Source organism: Pinus tabuliformis, chromosome 3_2 (genome assembly GCF_031772625.1).
Source record: "Pinus tabuliformis cultivar Carrire ecotype Pingquan chromosome 3_2, CPIR1, whole genome shotgun sequence".
Classification (NCBI taxonomy): Eukaryota; Viridiplantae; Streptophyta; class Pinopsida; order Pinales; family Pinaceae; genus Pinus; species Pinus tabuliformis.
The window spans coordinates 498,146,955-498,164,692 of NC_142302.1; the positions used below are offsets into that span (position 1 = coordinate 498,146,955).

The 17,738-nt window shown below is 38.9% G+C and overlaps 1 protein-coding gene and 1 pseudogene across 1 annotated transcript; both read left to right on the forward strand.

The window, feature by feature from the left end:
• The first annotated feature begins 11,441 nt into the window (after nt 1-11,441).
• LOC149181468 (putative pentatricopeptide repeat-containing protein At3g13770, mitochondrial pseudogene) lies at nt 11,442-14,616 on the forward strand (annotated as a pseudogene).
• Nucleotides 14,617-14,857: 241 nt separating this feature from the next.
• Nucleotides 14,858-17,379, forward strand: LOC149181469 (transcription factor WER-like). The gene is made up of 3 exons (XM_089416628.1): nt 14,858-15,762; nt 15,853-15,982; nt 16,087-17,379. Exons 1-3 carry the CDS (start codon nt 15,633-15,635, stop codon nt 16,742-16,744), a joined length of 918 nt encoding a protein of 305 aa, XP_089272754.1. The 5' UTR covers nt 14,858-15,632; the 3' UTR covers nt 16,745-17,379.
• Nucleotides 17,380-17,738: the final 359 nt, after the last annotated feature.

The following is a 17,738-nucleotide window of genomic DNA, read 5'->3' on the forward strand; positions in this document are numbered from 1 at the left end:
TTGGGTACTTCCTCTACTTCTTCCTTTATATTCTCTAAAAATCCTCCAAATTCAACACTATTAGCCATGAAATGAACTCTAAACCATTCCATTATAGTTCCTAGCATTGCTTTCCTTGTTTCCAAAACTATTTATGTCCAATAATACATCTATCAAAGAATCTGTAGTAAAAGGTCAAAATAAAATGAGGCACTACAATTTGATTCCATATTTGAAACCAAAGGGGGATCTAACTCAACGTTCACAAGTTCTTCGATGATCACATTTGTAGCAAAAAATTGTGCAAATGCACTATCCCTCAATGTTGACTTTAATTTCAATATTTGCAATTTATCACTATTTGAGACCGTGTCTTTGAGACTAGCATCAAATACACCCACTTTTTAAACATCCTACCCCATATCTATGACAAAACGACTAAGACTTTGTTGGAAACTCTTTGAAGTCTTGCTTCAATCACATATGAACCTAAATCCCTTGAAACTAGGATAGAGTGTCTCATCAATGCAAGGATGCATTGATGCGCATCCCTTCCCACAACCTACATAAGTGTATTCATTGATCCTCCATTTCCATAGAGATGTGCATTGATTTTAACACAACTTTTAGAAATTTCACACCCCATTTGGTTGGATATTTATTCAATGTGGCTATATTGATGACCTATATGCACTGTGATGGGTATGGGACTAGCTATTGCAATCATTCTTCCAAGAATAAGGAAATATAAGGTTATGATTAACACTAGCCTCAAGCTTGCCAGAACCCACTGCGAATCGAACCCTCTCATGTCTTCTGTTCGTGAAGTTTGCACTATGGAAAAGACCCATTGCCATGATTATAAAAATATTTATTATTTGAAACCATCAAAATGTTAAGTTTTTTATCTATCCACGGCCTTCACACCCATGTGTTTTTTCCATATTCATTCATGATTCAAACATGTGCATCCATCAATGAGTGAGCAATCATTTTCAATAAAAAAGGGGAAAAGTGCTTAAGGAAATTCCCCTTGTGTGATTAAGTGAATGATCCCACAAATCTACCCAAGATCTATAATAGAACAATGATAAAATATTCATATACATCCTCCTTGATCTAATATCTAAGACTTTTATTGATCTCTTTTCTTGTTAAGGACTCAAATCAACCTCCTACAGACTTATTAAAGTTCGTTCTATGTTTTTATAGAGGTGGTAATCGTCTTTGGCACTCAGGTTTTCTAATCAACTCAAAAATAATGATTCAAGCATTCAACATATTCACCTGTGAGTGGACTAGCTAGTAAAAACCAAGAAATAATAAAATTAAAATTATAAGAACAACCTCATAAATGATTCATTCCATAATATTCATCCATTCACGCATCATGAAGAAGACACATTTCAAACAAATATATATAGTCAAAAAGTAAAAGAGGTGGTCCAAGAATTTTAGAGAGCTTTAAATGATTTTATTCAATTAAGACCATACAATTCATAGGAGAAAATTTGAGGTATCACACTCAACAAAAGTTTATGAAACAACAAATGTCATGCACTCCTAGAATATCCCTTTACAAGAGTAAAAAATAATATTGTAGATTTGTATTTAAGTTCAAATAAAGTGTGTTCCTAAAGAAATCTCATGGACCTTTCATTATCTCATAATTACTTAGCAAACAATTGAAGAGTTGTACATTTAATTATCAATTGAGGTTCATATGGAACTTGCGAACTATCTTGCGCAATATATGGTAGATCAATTTGTTATGTGCTAATGTAGTTGTAGTGTTCTAAATGAATGTCACATGAAAAGATACTAAGATGCTTTCACTAGTCACCAAGAGAAATCTACACCACAATTATAATCAAAGCCACTCTTGCAAAAAATAAAGAGTGCATTTGTAGGAAACTAAACACACTTATAGGAAGTAAAAATACTAGCAGTTAAGTTTAACTTGTTCAAGTGTTTAGATGATATTAAATTTTGTAATAGGAATGCACATGAAATGCAATGGCTAAAAAATCTATAATAATCACAAGTTGTAAGAGATTCAAACAATGTGGTGCTACAGAGAATCACACCACAAAATAATTAAAATTTCTAGATATCAAAATAAAGTAAAAGGAAAATTTGAAAACAAAGTAACTAGCTAAATCTTCAAACCAAACACTGTAATGTTAATTACAGAGTTGCAACAATGTGAGTTGTAGCAATAACCTAAACTATAAGCTACAACTATGTGTTGCACATGAATTGAAACAATAATCAAGTCATGGGTTAGAACTACGTTTTGCAGCTATGTATAAGATAAATTGTTGTAGCACTATGTAAATAACTGAATTAAATAGCATAGTTGCAACACTATGTAAATAACAAAATTAAATATTAGAGTTGTAGAAATATGATAAACAGAGAAAATACTAGAAATAAAAGAGTGCCAAATTTGAATCATTTTGTGTGATATATATATATATATATATATATATATATATATATATATATATATATATATATATATATATAGATATATATATATCTAGTCACAAAAAAGTTCACAAAATGATTCAAGATTAGAACATTGAGTTGTCAATCTTACAAGTGGCGATTATTAGTCTTGTTATTCGCTTTTTAACCATTATTAGTTTAGCATTGACCAATCCAAGTTATAATGTTTAACTTTGAAAAACGAACATATATTTTTCAATATTATTGAAAATTTTATTTTTCAAACATTTGATTGGACCATAATTTTGAAGGTATAGCCTTTGTGCCATGCGGATAAGTGATCCAGACTTATGCAGGAATGCAACAAAATACATATAAACACATAAACATAGAGATGTAGCAAAAATAAAAATTCATTTCATTAATGTCAAAGCACTGAAATATTCTTACATAGAAATAGAAATAAACTAGCTCGAGCAATGGTAGCTTATCTCTGAGAAGAGATGTGGAAGCTACATGCCTCTAAATTGTGTTACAATGAGGCTCAAAGGCCTATTTATTATTGAAAAACAATGGAAAAGCCTAAACATCCAAAAACCTAACCCTAGGAGATGAAGCGCCAAAACTGTGGACCCCGTTTGGATAAATCAGTACATCAACTTCCCGGGGTCATAACTTTGGCATACGATCTTTGTTTCGCTATCATAATACTTGTTTCGAAGATCTCAAAGAGTAGGCTAAAAGTAAACTAATAAATGAGTTTGGGACTTTTTTAGTCTCTCTGTTTTCCCTAAAAAAGTCTTTTAGTCCCTCAAAATGGCTCCAAAATCTTAGAACTCGAAAAACTGCCAAAATTAGTAAGTTGTGCTACAGTTAAGGAAACTGAAAAGAAACAATGGTGGGGGTCCTAGTGGAATAGGCAGGTGACCACCAATATCCACCTGGATCAGTCCTCCCCCCTTAGGAAGTAATGGTCCCCATTGCGTTGAGTGCCTCCATGAGATGGGGAAAATTATCTTGAACTTGGTGCTCGGTGAGCCACTTGCCTTGGTGCAGGAGTTGGCCAACTTTGACAAATTGATACAGTTGGATCTTCTGTTGGCGAGTGTTCTTTATCTACGTTTCCATGATCCGATTAGTTTTGGCCTATTCCATGCAATATGGATTTAACTATGTTGCTGTGAGTTGTTCTACAATGTCTGATGTGTCTGGTAATGGTGGAAAGTATGGTCGAAGGCGGTCCACATTGAACATTGGGTGCAGACCAAGGAATGGTGGAATGTTGAGCTTGAAAGAATTTTCCCCTACAACCTTAGTGATCTTTTAAGGCCCATATCGGAGCGGGCGAAGCTTGCGATGGGGCCGAGTGAGGTGTTCCTTTTGTAAATGTAACCAAACTTTGTCGTCCACCTGGAACTTGTGTGGCACTTGATGTTGATCATGACGATGCTTGTACTTAGCATTGGCCTTGTCTAATATCTCATGGACTTGCTGGAGAATGTGTTGAATGTGCTCAATGAAGTTGTTGGCCCTGTGAGCTTCATACTGAACATGAGCTGAATTTGCTTGTGTAGTTGCAAATGGTATGGTCACATCAATGGGACATAGTGGTTGGAATCCCAACCCCACCTGAAAGGGGTTGTGGCTAGTTGAGCTATGGAGAGATCTGTTGTAGCTGTGTTGGACATAGGGATGCTTTCATCCCATGTGTGTGGATGCTTCGAGTTGTACATATGCAGAATGTGTATGATCATCTTGTTGACGACCTTTGTTTGGCCATCAGTTTGGGGGTGGAAAGTCATGGACTTAGTGAGCTTGGTATCCAACATTGACCAGAGACTTGACCAAAATGTACTTAGGAACCCATTGTCCTGATCTGAGATAATAGACGGTGGGATCCCAAAATTTACCCACACTTGTTCAAAGAAGAGCTTACCAGTGACTTATGCTATGATACTCTTCTTGCAGACTGCCAGAATGGCCATCTTAGAGAATCTGATGATGACCATGCAAACACAGTCTTTGCCATGCTTAGTAGAAGGAAGGCCCAACATGTAATCCATGGAGATGGATTCCCAAGGTCGATTAGGAGTAGGCATAGGAGTATATAGGCATTTCTTCTTAATGGTTGATTTGGCAATGGCATAGGCAGTGCATGATCTAATGTACTTCCCAACATCCTGTCAAAGGTTCGACCAATAAAAATACTTATACAACACTGCCACTATTTTTTCAACCCCAAAATTTCTAGCGACCCAACTGTAGTGCGCCTCCCAAATAATCTTGACATGCTCACTTGAAGGAACATAGAGGTGTCCCAAGTGGCATAACAGTGCATCTTGGAGGTGAAAATTTGGAACTTGCTTGCCTTCCAGGAGCATCTGGTATGTGTTGCCGAATTCTGGATCACTCTTGTAAATATGTGGCCACCCCATAGTCTTGTGCCCACAAGAGTCGATCACAGTGGATAGTGCCATGACCGGTGATCGGTTGAGGCAGTTTACACCATTGTTGGTGCTATTCTTCTTGTACTTAATGTTCAAATGGAATTGTTGTAGGTATGTGGACCATTTCTGATGGTGATTGTTCTGCAAATTCCCTTGTGTCTGTATGAATTACAGGGGTCAGTGGTATGTATGCATGACTGTTCCCTTCCCCAGAATGTAATGCTTCCATTGCCAGCAAGCATGCACAATGGAATGCATCTCTTTTTCATAGGTGGTATACTTTTAGACTATGTCTAAAAGTGTCTCACTATGATATACCACTGGATGCCCTTGCTAAGTAAGAACTGCACCAATATCATAGTTGGAGGCATCTATCTCAATCTCAAATGGTTGTTGCAGGTCTAGTAATGTGAGCATTGGTGCAGAGCAGAGGTGATGCTTCAACTCGTTAAATGCCTTATGTCGGGATTCAGACCAAAAGAATTTTGCTTACACTCCTCCCTTGGTGACTTGACTCAAATGATAAGTAATATGAGAGAACCCCAACTTGAACTTGCAGTAGAAGTAGGCAAGACCTAGAAAGCTGCAGAGCTATGTTAAAGTGGTTGGGGCTGGCCAATCCTGAATGACTTGTATCTTGGCTAGGTCCACATGCACACCCCTCTCATCAATTATGTACCCCAGATATTGAACCTGGGTCATACCAACAATGAATTTCTCCAAATTGGCACACAACTTGTGTTGTCGCAGATTTGGGAGGACCTGTTGAATATTGTGGTGTTCTTCCCAACTCTGGCTGAAGATCAGAATGTCATCCAAATGCACCACCATGAATGAGTTGGTGAAGGGTTGCAAGATGTCGTCCATTAGCCTCATGAAGGTTGCGAGGCATTCGTCAATCTCAAAGGCATGACCAACCATTCAAAAAGGCCCTCCTTGGATTTGAAGGCAGCCTTCCACACACCAGAGGGTTCGATTAGCACCTGGTGATAACCAAACTTCAAGTCAATATTGCTAAAACTTTTGGCCCCCTTAAGCTAGTCCAGAAGGTCATCAATCCGTGGGATTGGATACATATTCTAGACTGTGATCTTGTTCAGTGCCCGATAGTCAATACAAAGTTTCCAGGTCCCATCCTTCTTCTGTACCAACACGATCAAGCTCCCACAGGGTGATGAGCTTGGCTTAATGTGAACTTTTTGCAACAACTCCAGAATCTGCCTCTTGATTTCTTCGTTCTCTAGAAAAGAGCTTCAGTAGATCGGTCCATTGGGTAGCGGTGTGCCCGAGGTCAGATCGATGGAGTTCTTGACCTGACAGTGTAGAGGTACCCCTATGGGTGAGCTGACAATGTCCATGTACTCCTCTACAACCTTGTCCATTTGTTGTTGCGGTGCGGAGGAGCCCTGTCTGGAGGTTGTGGCCACAATCTTCTTCTTGCCCTGAGGGCGAATCAAAAGGAAAACAAATTTCCCAGTATGGGAAATGATCTTACTGCATTGCTTCATAGTGATCAAAGAAATGGTGGTATGCAGTGCTACCTCTGGTATCCTGTACAACTTATTTCCCAAAGTAATAATAACAACACAAGGCCTAGAATCATACACAACATACCACTTCCACAAGTATGGTTGGCCTAATAAAACATCACAAACTTGAAGATGAGCAACATCACACAATACTTCATCCGTGAATGGCTTGATGCTGTAGGGAAGGCGACACTGTTGGCTGACGCAGAGATATCTCCCTTAGTGAAGCCACCCGATGGTGTACGACTGTGAGTGTGGTGTGGTTGGTAGGCCCAACCGCTTCACAACCTCTGCTGAAATGAGGTTCTTTTGGCTCCTGCTGTCAACAATGAATTGCAACGAAGAACCCTTCACCCACATCTGTGAGTGAAAAAGCCATTCCCCCTCCTATGGATCTTCGGCCTCATCCTTATGGATCTTGGTGGTGGAAATAATGGAACTAGGACCTGCATCAATAATATGCTTCCCTTTTTCATTCCCCTTGTTGGTTTCTGACTCAAAGTCAGAACATGCATCTGATTCGAAAGCCTTCAGCTCGACCACCAGTGACTATTTGGCTCGTCACTCACTTGTGTTGTGAGGGGGGCTCTTATGCAACTCACACCATTTCCCTATGTCTTTATTTGTCTTCATGGTGTTGTTCTTTGCTTGTGGCTTCGACAGGTTGTCCTGGGTCGCCCCACCTTGGATTTGTCCTTTGTTCTACGGTTTGGGGGCGTCTTTCCCTTGCTTCGTATTTGTAGCTCCAAATTCTCGCTTCTTTTATTTAAATTTATGCTCGATCTTGACAGCATATCGATAGGCGACGCCAAGAGAGGAGATGTCTAGGAACTTCATATCATCCTGGATGTACTTGTGTAAACAGCTGTGGTACTTGAGTACCAAATTTCGCTTAGAATCCTTGATACCTAGCTTTGTGCGAAGGGTACGGAAAACATTTGTCAACTCCAACACATCTTGGTTCCTTCCCTGCGGCAGCATGGTCCACTTTATGTATTTATCTTCATAGCTTCCGATAGGGTAATATTGTTCCTTTATGGAGTCTTAGAAAGAATTCCAAACAAGTGTGCCTGAAAATAATGAGGAATCCCTCTTGTCCTTTTGTTCACAGTAGGTTTCCCACCAGTCCTTGACATGTGGGGCAGCTTTGAGGAGTGCAAAAGTAATATTTTCCCGATTGGAAAAGTCATGAGTTGAAAAATATCCTTCCAACATATTTAATCATCTATCTATGAAGTTTGCATCTATCTATCCTTCAAATATGGGAATGTCAAAGTTAACTTGTACCTTAAAAGGAGTGTCACCTCTAGAGTGGCTGTTACATGAAGATGTGTCACCTATGGGTAGGCATCAAAGGATTTGGGCAAAGATATCCATCATCACGTTCCTTTGTCACTTGAGGGCTTCCTCGAGAAATATTTTGAAAGGATCTCCTACCCCCTCGTCTTTCTTTTCTTCCATCATGTGAGGCTACCGGGGTTTGCGAGGCTGGCCTTGAAAAGGTTCAACCAATTTGAGACCGAACTCCTTATACCCTTACCTCGTCGGGGACATGCAAAGAAAAACAGAGAAAGAGCAGATCGCTCTGATACCACTGATATGACCTTATGTAAGAACACAACAAAATACAGATATACACATAAACACAGAGATGAAACATAAATAAAACTTCATTTCATTAATGTCAAAGAACTGAAATATGCTTACATAGATAAATGGAAATAAACTAGCTTAGGGGATGGTAGCTTATCTCTGAGAAGAGATGTGGCAGCTACATGTCTCTGAACTGTGTTACAATGAGGCTCAAAGGCCTATTTATTATTGAGAAACAATGGAAAACCCTAAACATCCAAAACTCTAACCCTAGGAGATGAAGCACCAAAACTATGGGCCCTGTTTGGTAAATTGGTACATCAACTTCCGAGGGTCATAACTTTGACGTACTATCTTCGTTTCACTATCGTAATACCTTGTTTCGAAGATCTCGAAGAGGAGGCCGAGAAAAACTGCTAAACTAGTTTGGACTTTATGAGAAAAAGTTTTTCAGCGTAAATCACATGATAATACATTTGTCGATGCATTTCGAACCAACGAGTGTGGTTCATCGTCAGGACAAGTTTAGAACCCGAAAAACTGCCAAAAACATAAGTTGTGATATAGTTAAGGAAAATGAAAAGAAATAACAGTGGGGGTCCAAGTGGAATAGGCGGGCGGCCACTAATATCCACTTGGATCAATAAGTGCCTCATATTTCTTTTGCCATAATTTATGGATGTAGTTGCAATATTTATGCTCTGATTTTTAAATATTTGTGCAATGATTTTTTATTTTTAAGTTTCATAATTAAAATCTTTGAAAATAGCTCATACTCTCGTAAATAAGCTCTTTTCTATCATTTACGACCCACCATAATTTAACCATAATTAAAATCTTTGAAAATAGTTCATACTCACGAAAATACCCTATTTACCATAATTTAACCATAATTAAAATCTTTGAAAATAGCTCATACTCACGTAAATAACCTATTTACCATCATTTACGACCCACCATAATTTAAGCCAATATTTCCATAAAAAATGAATAGAAATAAGATGGATATAAATATACCTATCAGAAGTACCATTATTTATGTTTTGTTCAATGCTTTAACATGTAGGAGTAAAAATGTAAATGTGCTAACTTAATAGTGATTACTACCCACCAAAAATTTATGCAAGTCCATATCCCTTAGTAGGCAATTAACTTTTCTACTTGCAATTTTTCTAATTGCATTCCCTGCTACACTTGTTAAACATAAAAAAATTAAAAAAAAATTAGGGAATCACATTTTAATGATTTTGATTAATGTATTTAGAATCTTTATGTCTAAAAATGTATGCTTTGTTTTTATATAAATATCCATTATGTAAGCCAATGTAGATCCATCTTAACCCCAGATCTGATAGAGATCAAATCTTTGGAGGTGCAAACCTTTCCTCAAGTTTTGCACTAAAAAAAGTTTGCACTAAAAAAAAAGTTTGCACCTCAAGAGATTTGATCCCTCTCGGCACTTGATAGATCCCAGATCAAGATTGATAAATTTGGGATTGAGATGCATCTACTTTGGTTGAACATTTATTGTGAAATTATATAAATATTTATTTTTATTTTAAAAATAAGAAAAAAGATGTAAAATGAAATAACATAAATATATATGCTATTTTCTTTTTTGATTTAAATATATAAATAAGGTGTAGCATAAATTATAAATGAAATGGCCTTTTTCACCACATTTTCTCTCTTTAATTTTAATCAAAATCCACTAGAGATTTAAAAACAAATGAGTATAACATAAATATATATATGCTAATTTCTTTTTTAATTTAAATATATAAATAAGGTGCAGCCTAAATTATAGACGAAATGGCCTTTTTCATGATATTATTTTTCCTGTTTAATTTTAACCAAAATCTGCTAGAGATTTAAAAAAAATGAGAATAAGTTGTTTAATCTATATAATTTGAGTGCCCCAATTGTTTTTTAGCATGTTGAATATTTAGTCTATAAATTAGACTACTCCTATGAATAATTGATCTTCTTTACTTTTTATTGAATATTTATTGTCAAATTATATTAATAGGTATTTTTCTTTTAAAAGTAGGATAAATGATGCAAAATTATATAATAGAAATAAATAGGTTAATTATGTTCTTGTTTTTAATTTAATAGTTTAATTGTTGATTATGAAATTAGAGATACTTATTGAATAGGTAAGTCCCTTGGGGAAACTCAATTGGTGATGGCTATGATATGAAGTAATATGTAAATTGTGAGATTTCGGGTTCAAGTCCTCCATGGGTATTCACGACAAATTAATTGGGTGAAGAGGCACTCTCTAAATATGTTATTGATCACAAATATAATTTTTGAAAATAAAAATGAGTAAGTGTTTATGAAAAATATATTAAGATGCAAAACACAGGTTTTGTTCATTAATCAAACTAAACCCAAAAACAATTCTACTTCATAAACAATATTGAATAAAAACATTAACCATCCATATATCCACTAAGAGGTGATAGTTAATATATATACCTTATATATTTTATTTAGTATCCAAAAATATATCTACCTTAAGATCTTCTCACTTAAATATCATTAAGTAATTTAAAAAAGTCCCAGAGACATGACCAGTAACGCTGGAAGGATAGGTGTCCCGTTGGAGTTTGGGATCCTAGCTCCAATCCTCGTGATCTCCCATTGGAGTTGGAGTCTCGGTCCTGGGCTGAATTATGAGTCCCTGATATATGTGGCTTGTGGGTTGTTGCATAGGGGAGGTTGCTAGTTTCCCATCAAAATTTATAATATTGAAAAGTAATTTAAAAAAAATGTACATATCCAACGAAAAAAACATACTCTTACTTTTCTAAGCACACCAAAGCTTTACATAACTTTATTTCGAGGATTAAAACTTGCTATTGTGGTCCAAGGGCTACCTCTCACGGTTATTCCCCAAGTTAAGTCCTGCGGCTTTACATAACCTTATTTTAAGGATTTAGTCCCACAACTGTGTTCCAAGGGCTACATGTAAGGTTAAGTCCCATGGTCCATTCCTAGGAGCGACTATGTACGTTTGTTTGTCAATTTACTCCAAGGGCGAATTTCCCAACGAGACGACTTTCCAAATCGACAAAAAAGAAAAAACACTTATGTTAAGAATTTGTCCCTTAACTTTTTGGAAACAAGGAGGGAAAACCATTTAAGGATTTAGTTCCATGGCTATGGTCCAGAGGCTACGTGTAAGGTTAAGTCCCCACAAGTCCAGTGACTTTATATAACTTTATTTTAAGGACTTAATCTCGTATACGGATGAAATTTGACGACGAAATTCCCTATCATAGAGTGATTTGCTTGTCAAATACAAGTAAAAGAATTGCAAAACCGTAAATTTTTTTTGGTAAAAACTGTAAACACTAATAGTGAAATGCCAAATTTAATATAGAAGTGCCACATTTAAAGAGTGTATCAGTTTTGAAATTCCAACCCTGAAATTCCGGGAGCTGTGGTCGGAGGGCTACGTGTAAAGTTAACTCCCAGGTTAAATCCTGCATCCTGCGTGCATTACTCGGGACGACTTTCCAACGGGGAGAAAAAAAAACCACTTATTTTAAGAATTTGTCCCTTAACCAACAATGAGGCAAATGTCTTTACTGTAGGCAATCACCGAGCAATAAGCACAGCTGAAATGACCTCGCCGCAGCCATGTCAGCTGTGTATAGCAATGGCAACTTGAGAGCTCTGTGCAAAGAGGGAGTGTATCAGTTTTGAAATTCTAACCCTGAAATTCCGGAGCTGTGGTCGAAGGGCTACGTGTAAAGTTAACTCCCAGGTTAAATCCTGCGGTGTATTACTCGGGACGACTACTCGGGACGACTTTCCAACGGGAGAAAACAAAACTCACTTATTTTAAGAATTTGTCCCTTAACCAACAATGAGCCAAATGTCTTTACTGTAGGCAATCACCGAGCAATAAGCACAGCTGAAATGGCCTCGCCGCAGCCATGTCAGCGGTGTATAGCAATGGCAACTTGAGAGCTCTGTGCAAAGAGGGCCGTTTAAAAGAAGCGGTCCACATTCTTGTTCTGAGGGGTATGGATTTCCAGTTCACACACCCAGACTTTTCAACTTATGCCTATATCTTGCAAGCCTGCGCTACCCAGAAATGCTTGCTAGAAGGCAAACTAGTCCATGCCCACATCACACAGACAGTCCAATTCCAAGGTACCATCTTAGGGAACATGCTTGCTTTTATGTATGCGAAGTGCAGTAACCTTGAAGACGCTCGCAAAGTTTTCGATCAAATTCCTCAACGAAATGTGGTCTCATGGAATATGATGATTGCAGCTCATGCAAAGAGTGGACAGGGAATTCAAGCTTTGAAGCTTTATTATGACATGAAACAAACAGGGATTCAACCCAATCAATTTACTTTCGTCAGTGTGCTCCAAGCTTGTGCTGCCATGGCAGCCCTGGAACAGGGCAAGGAGTTGCATGGAGAAATAGCGGGTGGAGGGTTTGAGTCTCAGTTATTTGTAGGCAGTGCACTTTTGAATATGTATGTTAAATGTGGAAGTATCGATGATGCACGCCAAATGTTTGACAAAATGCCTCAACGAGATCTAGTGGTGTGGAATGCCATGGTAGGAGGATATGCACAGAGTGGCCGTGTTAATGAGGCGCTGGAGCTCTTCGGGGAAATGCTTGAGAGGAATGTGGTTTCTTGGACTTCGATGATTGCGGGATTTGCACGGAATGGGTACATTGAGGAGGCAAGGAAGCTGTTTGAGGAAATGCCAGGAAGAAATATGGTTTCCTGGACTGCGATGATTGCAGGGTATGCTCAACATGGACGGGTTGACGAGGCTGTGAAGCTGTTTGTGGAAATGCCAGAGAAAGACGCCACGGCATGGAATGTGATGATTGCAGGGTTTGCACAGAATGGGTTTGCTGACGAGGCCATGAAGCTCTTTCAGAAAATGCCAAAACGAAATGTTGTGTCATGGACAACCATGGTTTCTGGACTTGCAGATAATGGGCGTGTTGATGAAGCTTTGAAGCTTTTTCGAACCATGCCAGAGAGAGATGTGGCATCATGGAATGCTGTGATTGCAGGATGCGGGCAGAATGGGAAAGTTGATGAGGCTTTGAGACTCTTTCATGAAATGCCTTCACGAAACGTGGTTTCATGGACTGCAATGATTGCAGGATGCACACAGAATGGTTATTTTTGTGAAGCCCTGAAACTCTTTAAAGAGATGCAATTAACTGGAGTGAAGCTGAACTCGGACACATTAGGTGGAATTCTGCCAGCATGTGCCAACCTGGGAGATCTAGAACAGGGTAAGGAGGTTCATGAAGATGTAATTAGGAGTGGCTTTCAGTTCAGTGTCTGCGTGGCAAATGCCCTTGTGGATATGTATGCAAAGTGTGGAAGCATACAGGATGCTTGCAATGTGTTTGACAGAATGCATCAACGAAATGTGATTTCATGGACTTCAATGATCTCAGGATATGCCATGCATGGTTGTGGGAAGGAGGCTCTTCGACTCTTTAAACAAATGCAGCAGTCCGGTATATGTCCAGACCATGTGACCTTTGTTGGTTTATTATCTGCATGTAGCCATGCTGGCTTAGTGGATGATGGCCGGCAAATCTTTGATTGCATGATTCAATATTATCAGATTACACCATCAGTGGAGCATTGTTGCTTGATGGTGGACCTTCTTGGTCGCGCCGGACGCATGCATGAAGCACAAGACTTTATCAATAAAATGCCTGTAAAACCAGATATTGCAGTGTGGGTTTCTTTGTTAGGAGCCTGTAGAAAACATACTGATATACATCTAGGAGAAACTGTGGCAGAACGCCTTTTTGAATTGGACCCTAAAAATGCTGCGCCATATGTTCTTCTAGCAAATCTTTATGCAGCATCTGGCAAGTGGGATGACATTCAAAAGGTCCGAAAAATGATGAAAGATAGAGGGGTGATTAAGAATCCTGGACAAAGCTGGATTGAGGTAAATAAGCAAGTTCATGCTTTTGTCTCAGGAGACAGATCACACCCACAGACTTCAGAAATTTTGGCGGAGCTGGAGAGATTGTCTGGGCTGCTCATAGAAGCAGGGTATGTTTCCGACATGAGATTCGTGCTGAACAACGTGGAGGGGGAACAAAAAGGGCATATTCTCTGTCACCACAGCGAGAAACTTGCTCTTGCATTTGGGCTAATCAACACATCCCCTGGAACACCTATCCGGATTGTGAAAAACCTTCGAGTATGTGGTGACTGTCACTCTGCCATCAAAATCATCTCAAAGATCGTTGCACGCGCTATTGTTTTGAGAGATGCCAATCGTTTCCATCACTTTAAGGATGGATATTGTTCTTGCAGGGATTATTGGTGATACCAAGTAACATCATAGTGGCTATCTATTTCATTTTTGCCAGTCAGTATTTACAATTTAGAACAAAGGGATTATTGGTGATACCAAGTAACATCATTGTGGCTATCTATTTCATTTTTGCCAGTCAGTTTTTACAATTTAGGACAAAGAGACCAATTGTAGACAACGTTGCAATTTATTTGCAGGAGCTGCTCAAGTGTCTGGTAGCTTTCTCACCATGAAATGATGAATTCTTTATGAACATAGACAAGATTTATATTTTTAGTGGAATCGGGCATAAAACACTGAATCTGTTTTTAAGGAAAGAAATTATGTTTCTGAAGTTCCAAGAAATGGGGATAATCCAAAACATACTGAAATAACTGCTGTACGGAATGAAGAGCCTATGCTGAGGAGGTTGTGGTTCGGGGTGAGGGCAGTGGCATTTCTATTTCCTAGCATGGTTCCATATCTCTTTGAGGCACGTCATGCCCACTGTGGGTTGGCTGCCATCGTAAGCATGCTGGCAATTCGTGAGCTGACATATGTGGGCTATGGGTAATCCTTCCAATATGTAACTTGTATGAAGGCTTTTTCTACCTCGTGCGACAGACACACTTGAGATGCTCTATCTATCTTAATGTAAATGAGAAGATGTACACAATGAAGGTAAGTTGAAATGTCACCATTAACAAACGGAGTAGTCTAACAAGGTGGAGGAATTACCCGGTTTCCATTGCCGCCCGGGAAAACGTCCGGCTCCGGCCATCGGCAATTCCTCTGCCGTCCACCACCCTTTGCCAGCTCTGCCACCCTCCGCCACGGCGGTTCCTATTTCCACCTCCATAGCAAAGTTAATGCTATGGAGGTACCCCTCTGACAGCGGCAGACGGCGTGGTTGACGTCATGGCGCCCTTTCATCCTCGACCATGCATCATGGCATCCATCCGGCGCATCCATCCCTCTCCGGCTGCCGTGCTCCTGCCCCTCGACGGCGACCCTGCCCGCAGCCACTTTGGCCTCCCTCTGGCGTATTGATGAGCACATTTACCAACCTCCGGCACATTTACCTAATACTCATATACCCATTTGATTTGAATTCAAATTTGAATTTTGAAGCGCCCTATTTCCAAAGAGAAGCGAGGAGGACAGTCCCGTGTCATATACCCATTTGATTTGAATTCAAATTTGAATTTCGAAGCGCGCTATTTTCAAAGGGAAGCGAGGAGGCCAGTCCCGTGTCAGAGCAGACCATCAGCTGTTTTGAGTTAGCCTTAACGGGTTACGGAAGAATATTGAAGATGGTTAGATCCCCTAGCTGTTCAAAGGGTCTTAGCCGTGGGGCTTGGTCCGCCATGGAGGATATGAATCTCTCTGAATACATTCGAATTCATAGCAGCAATGGATGGAAAAATATCCCTAAAAAAGTAGGTGAGTTTCAGTAAAATTCTAATTGCAATTTTTATTGCAAACAAAATGCGCATTGAGAGGCTAAATGAGCGGGTAGGTTTTGTTTTGCAGGTCTTAAGCGATGTGGAAAGAGTTGCAGGTTGCGGTGGCTTAACTATCTTCGCCCCGACATTAAACGTGGTAACATTTCTCCCGACGAGGAGGAGCTCATTATTCGGTTGCATCGTCTTCTTGGCAATCGGTATGTAGAAAATCAGTGCACATGACACTTTCGGTTTTCTTAGGTTTTGAAATATTTTGGAAATCTTCCATTGAGTTAATCTCAACTATACAATGTATTTGCAGGTGGTCTCTAATAGCAGGACGGCTGCCTGGTCGAACAGACAACGAAATCAAGAATTACTGGAACACTCATATGGGCAAGAAGCTGTGCCTGTCAATGAACAAATCTCAACCCAGGACTTCAGAAAATCGAAGAACAAGATCAAAATCTCCTGTTCTTGTTCAAAATCCTGTGTTCAAAGCCACTACCGTTAAAATAAAAATAGTCGTGCGACACTGTGGAATTGTAAGAGCAAATGGCTATAACGATGAGGGCTGCAGTAATCATATATCAGATGAAGCCTTCAAATTATGGAACATTCAAGAAACCAGGAAATTCTCATGGCGCGACCTAGTTGTGAACGATTCCATCGGAAACGAAGAATTTGAGCGTATTGGTTTGCCATTGGCTGATAATGCCGTCGAAACAGCAGCTACACATTTTCTCTATTCTATGTCGAGTTTAGGTTACCAGCAATCTCCTCATTACGATTATTCTGGGGGAGATGCAGTTAGTTTAGCCGAGAGTTCATTGTTTCGAACAAGCAGTCGTCTCAATACTGTAATTTGCTCCCTCTCTGTTCGTCTGTTCAACAGATTTTACATCAGAAGACTTGTACAGAGCAATGGAAAAAAACTCCTGTCAGGTGAGTGTAAGGACGGAGCATTAACTTTTCTATAGAGGTGGATTTAGGAATCGCGAACTGAGTTAGCCATGGCGGGTACACTCAATATCCGGCTCTCCTTACAAAATATTGGGTTTACCACCAGTAACCTGGTGTTCTCATGGTTAATATCGTGAAGATAATTAGGCCCTACGAATCCCTCGAAACACATGAACCCATCGCCGTATGTGACCGGCCTCCTCCACTGGTATTCCGGTAAGTCATGGAGCAATGGGTTTCGCCATGTGAAGTTGGCAAGCCTTCCTGCTTGCCAAATAATGGACTTTAAAGACGGCGACTGTGTGCGTTTCTCAATCAAATCTGACATAAGAAAGAACATTGGGTGGCCGACAAAGCTTCTATCGTAGTGAAGGGCAAAGGAGGGATCTAAGACTAAGGAAAGGAAATACCTGCAAGTGAGCGATAGCTTACGTAAATCCAAGATGGGAAGCCTGCTTAGGACTCGAATTAGCAGATCAACTGGTAGTTTATTCCATTGACTGCTTTCCATGTTGCTGTTGAATGAATTTCGGGATGTGATGAAATGAAAATAGAGGAGCATCAAGGTTTCAAAAGGACGGGAATGTGCATATATTTATATGTTTGAAGGGTGAGTTTATAGTTTTCTCAAAAATAAATTTTAATGCGAGAGTTTGGGCAACTTGATTTATTACGACGCTGATGGTGTGGCTAGGTATACTATGTAATAAGATTTTATTGATGGATAATATCAATCAATCTGATTTTGCATAATATCTATTTTTCAAACTTATTATTACATTTAAAGATATGGTGCAAAATTACATTAAATGAATATTATTTGTTTTGTATAATATTGTTTTATACAATTTAGTATAATATGAATTATCATATCATAATATGAATTATTTTGTAGGAATATTATTATATTTTTTTTATAAAATTTCCACGCTATGATTTTGCAAAATATTTATTTCACCTCATTTATTATGGAGGTTGTTCTACATATTATGCAAAATTATATTCGGATGA

What these genes read in the sequence shown, in the direction of transcription:
- LOC149181469 (XM_089416628.1), top strand. Translation starts at nt 15,633, where the DNA reads ATGGTTAGATCCCCTAGCTGTTCAAAGGGTCTTAGCCGTGGGGCTTGG. An exon ending in AAATATCCCTAAAAAAGTAG is followed by an intron (nt 15,763 to 15,852) that starts GTGAGTTTCAGT and finishes TTTGTTTTGCAG; the next exon opens with GTCTTAAGCGATGTGGAAAG. An exon ending in CATCGTCTTCTTGGCAATCG is followed by an intron (nt 15,983 to 16,086) that starts GTATGTAGAAAA and finishes ATGTATTTGCAG; the next exon opens with GTGGTCTCTAATAGCAGGAC.